Source organism: Aythya marila (assembly GCF_965140915.1).
Source record: "Aythya marila genome assembly, chromosome: W".
In the NCBI taxonomy this organism is placed as follows: Eukaryota; Metazoa; Chordata; class Aves; order Anseriformes; family Anatidae; genus Aythya; species Aythya marila.
The window spans coordinates 15,405,256-15,417,917 of NC_139081.1; the positions used below are offsets into that span (position 1 = coordinate 15,405,256).

The 12,662-nt window shown below is 42.4% G+C and overlaps 1 protein-coding gene across 1 annotated transcript in view; it reads right to left on the bottom strand.

Moving 5' to 3' along the window:
* The window catches only part of LOC309889551 (activated RNA polymerase II transcriptional coactivator p15-like), a 32,240-nt gene extending 23,339 nt beyond the window's left edge, over positions 1–8,901 (bottom strand). The window contains exons 1-3 of the mRNA XM_082782402.1: positions 8,865–8,901; positions 6,879–6,951; positions 5,320–5,439 (exon numbers count right to left, since the gene is read on the bottom strand). Coding sequence (XP_082638528.1) covers positions 5,320–5,439; positions 6,879–6,950 — 192 coding nt within the window. The 5' untranslated portion in view covers position 6,951; positions 8,865–8,901. The remainder of the gene's footprint in view (positions 1–5,319; positions 5,440–6,878; positions 6,952–8,864) is intronic.
* Positions 8,902–12,662: the final 3,761 nt, after the last annotated feature.

The window sequence follows — 12,662 nt, forward strand, 5'->3', positions numbered from 1 at the left end:
CCATGGCTGGGCTCTTCACAGGCAGGTTACAACCACCACTGGAAAACAGCAGTGGCAGCATCACACCCAGACTACCACACCCTGCAATTTACTTTTGTTGCCTGTATTATAACTACCAAAGACAGCCATAAAGAAAGATTGAGTTCTATTGTCTATTAGTACATTTCCTATCTACAAAAAAAAAAAAAAAATTAGATATTCACACAAGAAAAGCACAATTCCTAGAGGGGTCTTAATGGTGTTTGGTTGGTTTGTTTAAAAAAAGAAAATACAGATGGAAAATGAAAGGAAACCACCAAGTGGCCCCACACCTGTTCTCAAATCATCTTGATACTTCAATGGAAAGTGGTTAAAAATTTCTCACTGTAACCAGATGTTCCAAAACCAAAACTTTCAGTTTACCAGCACATGCCATGGCATGAAATTGTTAAAAATGATACTTTGGGAATTTCTGTACCACAACTTAACTGAATGAGGCCTGTTTTTTTTTTGAGGGTGGAGAGCAGAAGTGGAAGTATAGCATGTTTTTACCACACTACATATTTAGGATTATTAAATTTTCCCCACATTTGAAAATACATATACTCACATCAGACATTGGTGTGAATTTGAGAAGCAGAAGTTATGTAATAAAAACAACACAATTAATTTAAAAATGCTTAGAGTTCTGTATGTACTTTCTGTATACAGTTCCTAAAGAATGAACACATCTGTAGTGGGTTTACGTGGCAAGGTTTTGGTAGCGAGGGGGACCATAGGGGTGGCTTCTGTGAGAAGAATCCAGAAGCTGCCCAATGTTAAATAAGGACCCCACTGCTGGCCAGAGCAGAGCCAATAAGCAATGTTTTTTGCACCTCTGTGAGAGCATATTTAAGAAAGGGGAAAAAAACTTCTGCGACTCCACAGCTGGGAAAGTGAGAAACAGCCTTGCAGGCGCCAAGGTCAGTGAAGAAGGAGAGGGAGAGGTGCTCCAGGCACCAGAGCAGAAGTCCCCTGTGTACTTCTGTGGACCATGGTGAAGCAGGCTGTCCCCCTGCAGCCCATGGAGTACCACGGTGGAGCAGGGTTCCACACTGCAGCCTGTGGAGGAGACCACAGTGGAGCAGGTGGACCTGCCCTGAAAGAGGCTGCAGCCTGTGGAGGACCCCTGCCCAAGCATATTCCATGCCAGACCTGTAGCCCATGGAGAGGAGCCCACGCAGTAGCAGGTGACCTGTCAGCAGCTGCTGCCCATGGGGGACCCAGGTTGGAGCAGTTTGCTCCTGATGGACGGACCCCGTGGTACAGACCCATACCTGGAACAGTTCTGGAAGAGCTACTGCCTGTGGGAAGCCCACGCAGGATCAGTTCAGGAAGGATTGCACCCTGTGGGTGGGACCCCATGGCCTAGGGGACGAGAGTGATCGAGAAGGAGCAGCAGAGACAAAGTGCTGAAAACAGCCCCCATTCCCCTGTGCCACTCAAGGGGGAGGAGGTGGAAGAGGAAGGCATTTTTGGTTTCTTTCCTTTGTTTCTCCCTTCTCTAACTTGTTAGTAAGATTTATTGCCTATTACTATCTCCCTACTCTGAGTCCGTTTTGCCCATCACAATAATTGTTGAGTGATCTCCCCGTCTTTATTTCAACCCTCGAGCCCTTTGCATCATATCTTCTCCCCCTTCCCCTTTGAGGAGGGGGAGTGAGAGCACAGCCATGGTGGAACTCAGCTGCCCACCTGAGTAAAACCACCACCACATCCTAAAGCAAGCAATTTTAAAAACAAGGTGGTAAAAAAGCTTTATTAAGAATATTAATTTTCCTTAATAGATGCATTTTGCACTGACAATTTAACATGGGATCAAAAACATCTTACTAGCTTTAAGTAAGACCAGAAAACACGAACTCTTAAACTAATTAAAATCATCCACAGATGTTTAAGTCTAAGCTGTTACTTCATAAAATAGGTGTAAACAAGTGTGCTTTATGTTCAGTTGAAGACATTTTTCTTTTTTTGCAGACCATGTTAAATTAACTCCAAAATTTTTAAAACAATTGAAGTATCTTTAGATACTGTAAGCATGAAGCATTTTTTCTTACTTCAAGGTATCCTTCAAAATGAAGGAGAGGTTACAATTCGTAATTAATAAATCACTCATAAAATACTATTATTTCCACAGCACTAACAAATACAACACAAAAATAAGCTATGCTGTCAGAGCAGCTGAGTACTTTCAGACTTAAACTTAGTAATGTGGCCACATTTGTCAGCTCTGCTGGCAAAGGATATCCTAAATAGCCTGCATTAAAAAAAAAAGAAAAAAGTTTCTTGGTTTTATAGTATAACGCTTCACCAACTTCAAGTGACTTCTACACCTCCTTCCCTTCAAGTATTACTCAAGAACATCTTTTTAAGCCTTTAATCAAATGCTATCAGTGCATTGCCAAGTAATTCAAGATTTGCTCTAAGAAATAAAATACAATATAGCAAATTAGAGATGCAATCACAGTCACATGATTTAGGATTTTAAATATAGAGACTACATATCGTAATTCAACTACAGTAAGACACGGGTGCAAGAACATAAAATACATATTATTTAGTCAGTAAGTTTACCTTAACTGGAAACAGTTCCAAATGAAAGTGCTGAAATTCTTAGATTTTACGCCTGTCTACATTTCATCTGAATGCTCACATTAAATTCAGAATGTTTAGTTGAACTCTATACAAAACAGTTGTCACTGATAAAAGCTTTAACACTGGTATCTAACATACAGTTCTAATTAACAACAAATATTTTAAAAAAAAAAATCAAGATTAGATATACCCAAGTAAATTGATTTTTCTTAAGGTCCAGATACCTGTAATTCTGGTACTGAGTCATTTCTGAACAATGTTTTTCCCCCACACAGCAGCTGATAGTGCTAGAATAACTTCACTGGACTAAGACACCTTTCTATCACTATAATCACAGTAGCATTCCAAGGGTTGTATTGCTTTAAAGCAGGGAAGTTAATGCTGTTCAACCTTAATACACAAGCTCACATGTTTTTATTAGATATCACAGCTCTTCAGATACACTATTCTACTGAATTAAGTCCAAAAAACTATTTTCAGGTTTCCATTCCCTAAAATAAAATGCACTGAACTGTGCCTAGGTTACTTTCAAAGATATACAACTGACTTCCTACATGAGTTTCAGCAAGTATTTTTTACCTACATTTTCCCCTCTAATTGCCAGTTTCTTTTAAAACTGCATATACACTGTAAAAGTAGAAATTGCAAAATAAAAAGTCAGTCTATCTTAGCTGATAACCACATGTATAGCATAAGTACAGGAAGATAATAAATCCCTAGAACGCAAAGTTCTGTAAACAGCTGAGCTCTGCAGGACAAATTGGTTTAGAACATGAATTCTGGAACTGAAGTGGTTACCGATGCAACACTATTCATCATTTCTATGATCAATCACCTCTAGAGAGCATCACAAGCTTATTATTTATTTTCAGGAACTTATGGTAGGTAAAGACATTACACCATGAAGCTGACGAACTTATTTCTCACAAGTCAAAAAGCAGATATAACTTTATAAAAAGAGGTACAGTGTGGGCAGAGTTCTTTTCACACAAATGCAAATAAATTCTGTGAAATGCCTTGCGTTATGCGGCTCCGTTCTGAACAGTCATACTGTATCTAGACAGCATTAACAAACCTTACCCAAATCAGACATAGGTAGATGACAGGATTTGTCAAACTAACCAAAGCACGCAATGCAGAGCTTACATGGGCTTGAAGCCACAGATGGGAATCTAATGCACGAACACTAAACCCTTCCACATTAACATGAATAACACTTCTCTTTAGGACCTCTAGCAATATCAGAAACTGAAGCAAAATGAATTTCTGCACTCCACTTCTGCCCAAACCTCTTTAACAAATTTCAAAGTATACTAGACTACCTATAAAGCTTAAAAAGGCCAAGATGTGTAAATAAAATACACTTGGTCTCATACTGAAATAATTCCCTATTACTTAGATTAATTCTGTTCTTAATGAGTTTCAAGAATAGTTACACCAACTTTAAAAAAAATAAGACTAAATATCGACAAAAATGCTGAATCTTCTGAATACAGCAGAGCTCTACGTTAAGGGAAACTGTATACTTCTAGAACAGTCTGAGGTTTAGAACATTAAGTCACTCAGTTTCACATTATTAGCTGCCACTCCTACACACAAAACAGTTGCACCTCAGTTAAGGTACATTAAGCTGATGTAGCATAAAAAAACCACAATGGCTCACATAACAGAAAAAGCAATCTAATATATATTTGCTGCTGAGTAACTAAAAGGCAGGCAGAGACCAAAGAACACTGATGGCTTAGGTCCAACTAGCAGTCTAGTACAGCCATTAACAGTGTCTTCAATCAAAGCCCTCCCTCTAACTAAACAAGAAGTAAGGACCGATAACATTAAGAGTAACTGCCCTGTATTATATAATCATGCAGGCCTTATCTCTTGAAAATATGTTTTGCCATATTTCTTTGCACAGCTACAGCCCAAAGCCATTTCTTTTGCCTTACCAAATATCGGAATCATCTTATTAGACATCCTTCCACAAACCTAAAAGTTCTTAGATACACTGATTAAGTTTTTCCTATCCCCTGCCTTTATCAAGCCACCTAGGTACAAACATTTAACTCTTGACCCACTCCCCTAAAATAGGGGATTCAAAGCTACATAAGTTCTTGCACAGCTACTGCTAACCCCAAGAACCATGCCCTGAGCTCATAAATGCATCTTGCTACTGAAAAAAATCTACATTCAGATGACCTTATAATCTCTTTCAACGTTCAATGAGAAAAATCTGCATCACAAAATAAACAAGCAAACCCTAATCCAAGGCATCATATTATAAGACCGGAATCAAGATGTCCTTGACCTACTTAAATAAAGAATCCATGCTTCAGTTTCCAAGAACCTATCTTTCAAGAGCCCCGATCAGAAAATATTTCTACCCAGAAACTACCCTGATTTAATATTTACAATATATTCATGATGAGCACTGTATTTACAGACAAAATGACTACCTAGAGAGTTACCATGGTCAAAAGCCAGGAGGGATAGCTAGATCAATTGCCACAACTCAGATTCTTTTTCTCTACTGAAACCTGACAAAGCTTTTTCCGAGTACCTCATCTGTACAGTAGCACCATAATACCCCTTTGACCAAGGCTTCTGAAGACTAGGCACTACGCTATCAAGATAGTCAATATGAACTTTGAAGCAGTATGAATATGATGTAACATGCTACTTTAACCAGGATTTAAGAGTCATCAATTTTACCTGAAACATATTCTCATCTTTGTTACTGCTTTGCTTAGAAGAAGCGGCACCTTTCGAGCTTTCACCCGTCTTTTGTTTCTTTACAGGCTTTTCTGGAGCTGCTTGCTTTTTCCGCTTGGCCTTGAAGCAAGAATAGAAATGCATGAACCATAGCTTTCAACCACTAGTTACAAAAAAGCTTCCATTAGAAGCTACAAACTACTATTACACACTACCACATTCCTTTTGTGATAGCAGGCCTCCAATACTGTACAATTTAGACTGGAATTCCAAAAAAAAATCTCCAAATGAGCCTAATTCTGCTCCCAGTGAAATCTGTAATACTCTGGCTTTAAAGAGAGTCAGATCAAAGCATATTTCAAAAAAGCCTACTCTTTCTGCACAGCAATATTATTAGTTCAGTAGTTTTTAAATCAAAAAAATAATCTGATGGAAGTTTCACATTTTTCTTCTGAAAACAACAAAAATGCAGGACAGCTAACAACTTCTAAAAAATAACAATGAGATAACAAAGAAAGGGATCTGGAAGTCACCTCTATTTAGGTAACTTTTTTCCTTTATTATCAGAGTCCCATCTCTGTCTATAGCATAATGAATGTTTTCAAAATATTCAGATGGTATCAACTGTAAATCAGATTACTTGCAGATGCTATGAAGTTACCATTTCTATCAATATTCATGATAAACATACGCCCCCAGTCCACCTCCCTCACACCAAGAAAACAGTGATACAGAAATACCAAAAGTTAGTTTCACCTGCTAGAACCATATCATGGGTAGCCTCTTTCAAAGAGGAATGGTTGCAACACATACAGGAGGTTGTCAAAGAAAAAGAACCCTCATTACCCACTGAAGCAAAAAGTTCGAGTATAGCTTCTCAAGAATACATTTCCCTACCAAAAAAAAAAACAAAAAAAAAAAATCACCTATTTTCTCTTATATTAGCATTTGACAGAATACCTAATTTGCTTATGGCAACTACATCTCATTTGAATCAATTCAGTAAAGCAGACTGTCTTCTCATATACATTAAAAGATCTAATGTCTCCATTACCACCTAGCATTTCTAAAAAAAGGTAATTCATTATTATACTCAGTTTTTGTTCATAATGACTGGTACACCAACAAAAACTTACAGATTAACTTAAAAATAAGTGGGAACACTTGATTTACACATTTAAAAACAGTTAACATGTAAACACTAATCGACTCAAAGACACTCAGGTTGGCCCAGCTTTTAAGTAAGAAACTAGCAGATAGTATTACAGTAAAAGAAAAAGAACACAAACCCTATGAGCAAGTGGTACAGGGATAAGTAGGCAGGTGGAGATTTTCTGCTTATACCAAAGCCTTCTGTCTACGAAGCTTATGGCTAGATATGCCACGCGGAAAATATCGCATAAAGCAAAATGCAACTTAAAAAAAGTTTACCATAAGACAAAAACCTTACCTACTCAAGCCCTAATCTTTTTTCACGTGTCTGATAAATCACATTGAACAACACGTACTTTGCCACATAATAGTTATTACAATAGTAACAAACCACATGTAATTTTCACCTTTTTGTCAGCTTCACTATCTGAATCACTGGCAGATGAGCTTGAAGACACAAGTTCCTTTGACTTAGGCATTCTACAAAGAGAAAGCTAACATGAGAACACTGTACAATAGGTACATCCCATTACATCCAGAAAGTAATCTTCAAACCTGTTTGTAAATCATCACTTTATTCAAAACCCTCCTAAGCTTTCCTGTCTTTTCATATAAGCCTTAATACACACTGTTCATGTGATCTCAAGCACCATTTCCTATTCCTTTTTTTTTTTTTTTGCTGCAACTGTCTTAAATGCAGTGTTTTAGTTTCAAAACTGTTTAGAAAGGGACTTCTTTCCAAGAACACGGTACACTACTATCCTTCACTTGATTTCTCAATGCTACATTCATAAACAAGCTATTAAGGCCAAAGCATTATCTATATTCTTACACAAAGATTTTGCCTAGTTGAATATGCAAGCAACAGCTATATAATCGTGCACTAAGCTAAACTTCCCACCAATAATACGAGTCTAAAAAAAAAACCTTAGTTACAATGAGCTACAGCATTACAATTAATATTTCTACTGCAGCTTTAACAAATCAGTTGCTAGGGTCTATTAAATTGCCAAACAAGTGGATATTCAGCTTTCCTTGAATGCATGCTGACAGGTGTTTCTACATTTCTTTACTATGCAAACGTGTGGTAAGATATAGCAGTTGAACATCTTGCCTGCTACTAGAAACTCTTTGTGACAAGTAAGTAAAACAGCTTATTTTTCTTTCAGAGTAAAAACAATCATAACAAAAAACTGAATATAAAACTTAAGCTATGAAAGGCTAAGAAAGTATTAGAGAAGCATATCTCAGTAAAGGAAAATGTGCGTTTTTAAACAAACTAGTGGTGAAATAAACCACATGCACAGGTAAAAACAGAGTTTGAACAATGCTAATGGCTCAATATGGTTCTAAAGTGGGGCAAATTCTGTCATAATAGCTTGGAAAACAACGATGGAAGCTGTAACACTGAAAACGAAACACCATATGCTGGAGCAAACAAGCCATGCTGCAGGATGGAGAGCAAAGGAGAGCTGGAAGGGGACAAGGCAAAATCAAGCAGTAATCACACGAAATCGAGGGGCTGAAGGAGACCGATAACGCAGGGCCAGGAGCCACAAACAATAACCCTGAAGCCTGCATTAGGATGAGTAAGCACCAACGAGGAGGAAGGTGGGGGGTAAAAATTGAAGTTAAATAGGGGGGGGGGGGGGGGGGGGTAGCGGTACTCCCTGAGGAGAGATTGGCAGTCAGAGAGCAAGGAGACAGAACCACCTGAGAGAGTGAAAGACAGACCACACGAGGACGAAGAGAAGAGAAAGAGGAGCTGGGAACACCAGTAGGCGGATCCCAGCCGCCATTTTCCTCCCTTCCTCTTTCTTCCCTCCCCCCCCCCCCACCAGGGCAAGTGACGAGGGCCCGGATAGGAGTCGCGGGCAAGGCCGCCCAGGTCCTCTTATGGCAAGACAGCAGAAAGAGGGCAGCAGCGAAAAACAGGAGAAAGAGTTCCATATCATCGTCGACCCCCGTTCCCCCCCCACCCCAAAAAAAAAAAAAAAAAAAAAAAAAAAAAGTGTGGGGAGGGGACAGTTGGGAACCGTCTATAGGCAGACTGCGACTCCGGCACAGTAGGAACGGAGTCGAGTAGCTCCTTGCCACCATTTTTTCCCTCGCTCAAGACCTCATTGCCCCTCCTCCCCCCTCCCCCCCCCAACGCAGGGACTTCTCCTCAATAGCGGTTCCTCCTCCCACCCCCAGCCCACTCCCCAGTGGGGCATCCCTCCCACGGGGTGCAGCAGACACTTGAGGAAAGAAGAAGAAGAAAGCCCCAACACAGGGCTACCTCAGCGCGCCGCCCAGGAGGCATCGAACTCTTAGCAGACAGATATCAGAAGACAAAACAGATAAAACGACAACAGACCCAGCAACGCAAAAGAGGAAAGCCTAAAACTCACATCCTTCTCCACGCGGAGGTCCACTGTACCACTAGAAGAACGGAAGTGACGCACTGTGAAATCCACACCCTTGCCGTGTACCACGTGAAAAGGGGAAGAGGAGGAGGTGTTTAAAGGGGACGCGACCGCTTGTCTCTCGCCTTTTCTTCTGTGGTGGGAGCCTTACGTTAGGTGTGTAAAAAGGAATTCGGCTGTGAGGGGCCCATTGGTTGTGCAAACAGCTGTTTGTCGTGGCTGTTATTCGAGTTCTCCAGCACTCGCGCCTGAGGGGATGCCACCGTGCGTGCTTTGCATGCTGAGACTGCAGCCCCAGGCGTCACCTGAGGCGCTGTCTAGGAAAGTGTCGCTTCCCCTTTTTCGCAGCAGTGTGTGCTTCGTTTTCCTCCCCCCAAGTGAAGGTGTTGGTAAATGTTAACATAGCAACAGGTGCCTCGGTAGTGAAACCAGTATTGTTGCTAGCAATGTATACCATAAGTGCTTATTTAATCTAAACAACAGATAGTTAGGATAAATATTATGAGTATCTGGGAGATTATTGCTAGGTGAATAGTTTGGAAACTAAAGTAAATACCATTGAAATCCAATGTAATCAGTAAAGTATCTAAGTAACTGAAAAAGGTAAATAGAGATAAATAAAGGGACCAATCAGGTTAATAAAGGGGGTGTGATTATACCTGGGGAGGTGCCCCGCTAGACCTTGTGTTCAAAGAGAAGGACTGGTGGGAGATGTGGTGGTTGGGAGCTGTCTTGGGCAGAGCGACCACAAAAACGGTAGAGTTCTCTTTTCTTCGCGAAGTCAGGAGGGGGATGTTGTCGACGGAAGGAAGACACAGACGCTCAATATGAGTGAACAGTGAACTTCAACTTTAATGGATAGCTCAGTCGCCTTTTATCTAGTTCGAACATAATCAACTCATACATATTGCAAAAACTAAGCTCAGGATTGGCTAACATTTCCCGCTCTTTTCAGGTAGTTCCTCCTTCTTTTAGCCACCATCCCGCCTTAGGGACTTTCCCAATCGCTCAAGGGCATCGTGTCCTTGAGCCTGATTGGCTCTCAGCCAGCTGCGTACGTGCCAGACTCATGTGAGTTGAGTACGGTACTTCACTAGCCCATTGCCTCCTAACTGCCCAACATCCACATGTCCTATTTCACTTAACCATTCCTCCACAGGGGGATCAGTAAAACTGCAGTCTTGGACTTCTGTAGGGCTGACTTTGAGCTGTTCAGGACACTGGTTGGTAGAGTCCCTTGGGAGGTGGTTCTGAAGGGCAGAGGAGTCCAGGAAGGCTGGGTGCTCTTCAAGAACGAAATCTTAATGGCTCAGGAGCGGTCTGTCCCCACGTGCCCAAAGACGAGTGGGCGCTGAAGAAGACCGGCCTGGCTGAACAGAGAATTGTGGCTTGAGTTTAGGAGAAAAAAGAGGGTTTACAATCTTTCGAAAAGAGGGCGGGCCACTCAGGAGGACTACGAGGATGTTGCGAAACTGTGCAGGGACAAAATTAGAACGGCCAAAGCTCGTCTGGAGCTCAATCTGTCTACTGCCGTTAAAGAAAACAAAAAATGTTTTTATAAATACATCAACACAAAAAGGAGGCCTAAGGAGAATCTCCATCCTTTACTGGATGCGGGGGGGAACTTAGTGACAAGAGATGAGGAAAAGGCTGACGTGCTTAATGCCTTCTTTGCCTCAGTCTTTAGGGGCAATACCGGTTGCTCTCTGGATACCCAATACCCTGAGCTGGTGGAAGGGGATGGGGAGCAGAATGTGGCCCTCATAATCCACGAGGAAATGGTTGGCGACCTGCTACGGCACTTGGATGTACACAAGTCGATGGGGCCGGATGGGATCCACCCGAGGGTACTGAGAGAACTGGTGGAGGAGCTGGCCAAGCTGCTTACCATCATTTATCAACAGACCTGGCTATCGGGGGAGGTCCCAGTTGACTGGCAGCTAGCAAACGTGATGCCCATCTACAAGAAGGGCTGGAGGGTAGACCCAGGAAACTATAGGCCTGTTAGTTTGACCTCAGTGCCAGGGGAGCACATGGAGCAGATTATCTTGAGTGTCATCACGCGGCACTTGCAGGGCAACCAGGTGATCAGGCCCAGTCAGCATGGGTTTATGAAAGGCAGGTCCTGCTTGACGAACCTGATCTCCTTCTATGACAAAGTGATGTGTTTGGTGGATGAGGGAAAGGCTGTAGATGTAGTCTACCTCAACTTCAGTAAGGCTTTTGACACCATTCCCCACAACATTCTCCTCAAGATACTGGCTGCTCGTGGCTTGGACTGGTGCATGCTTCGTTGGGTTAAAAACTGGCTGGATAGCTGGGCCCAAAGTGTTGTGGTGAATGGAGTCAAATCCAGTTGGAGGCCGGTCACTAGTGGCGTTCCTCAGGGCTCAGTACTGCGGCCAGTCCTCTTTAATATCTTTATCGATGATCTGGACGAGGGCATTGAGTGCACCCTCAGTAAGTTTGCAGATGACACCAAGTTGGGTGCGTGTGTCGATCTGCTTGATGGTAGGAAGGCTCTGCAGGAGGATCTGGATAGGCTGGACCGATGGGCTGAGGCCAACTGCATGAAGTTCACCAAGGCCAAGTGCCGGGTCCTGCACCTGGGACGCAATAACCCCAAAGCAGAGCTACAGGCTGGAACATGAGTGGTTAGAAAGCTGCCTGGCGGAGAAGGACCTGGGAGTATTGGTCAATAGTTGGCTGAATATGAGCCAGCAGTGTGCTCAGGTGGCCAAGAAGGCCAACAGCATCCTGGTTTGTATAAGAAACAGTGTGACCAGCAGGTCTAGGGAAGTGATTGTCCCCCTGTACTCAGCTCTGGTGAGGTTGCACCTCGAGTCCTGTGTTCAGTTTTGGGCCCCTTGCTACAAGAAGGACATGAAGGTGCTCAAGCGAGTCCAGAGAAGGGCAACGAAGCTGGTGAGGGGTCTGGAGAACAAGTCTTATGAGGAGCGGCTGAGGGAGCTGGACTTGTTCAGCCTGGAGAAGAGGAGGCTCAGGGGTGACCTTATTGCTCTCTACAGATACCTCAAAGGAGGCTGTAGCGAGGTGGGGGTTGGTCTGTTCTCCCACGTGCCTGGTGAAAGGACGAGGGGGAATGGGCTAAAGTTGCTCCAGGGGAGTTTTAGGCTGGATGTTAGGAAGAACTTCTTTACTGAAAGGATTATGAGGCATTGGAACAGGCTGCCCAGGGAAGTGGTGGAATCACCATCCCTGGAAGTCTTTAAAAGACGTTTAGATGTAGAGCTTAGCAATATGGTTTAGTGGAGGACTTGTTAGTGTTAGGTCAGAGGTTGGACTAGGTGATCTTGGAGGTCTCTTCTAATCTAGACGATTCTGTGAAGATGGAATATACATTTATCAAATGAATATGAAGATAAGTGATGATTACGAGTGTATTATGCAAATGTATTTTTCTGAATTGTATAAATGTTTGTTGTGTGAGCAAATTGAACAAAGTTAGATTTGGGAAGACATGCCCCTAACTTCCGGTGGCAAATAAAGGACCTTCAAATAATCACTTTCTTGTTATGTGTCTTCGTGAACATTTTGACGACCCAGATAGGACCTTGTGGGCATTGCTGAGGCTGCTCGCGAACCGATCACGCTCCAGCCGGCACCAAGGAGTGTCTTGGGGAGCCATCGGCCGTGACCAACCCCGCTGCTCACAACGTACCTCTGGAAGGGTAAGAGAAAAGGTGCTTTCTGGTAATCAGTACTGATCTGACCTGGGAGCCTGCCAGTCAGATGCGGCGCAAGCCACGCACGGTTGGGCTA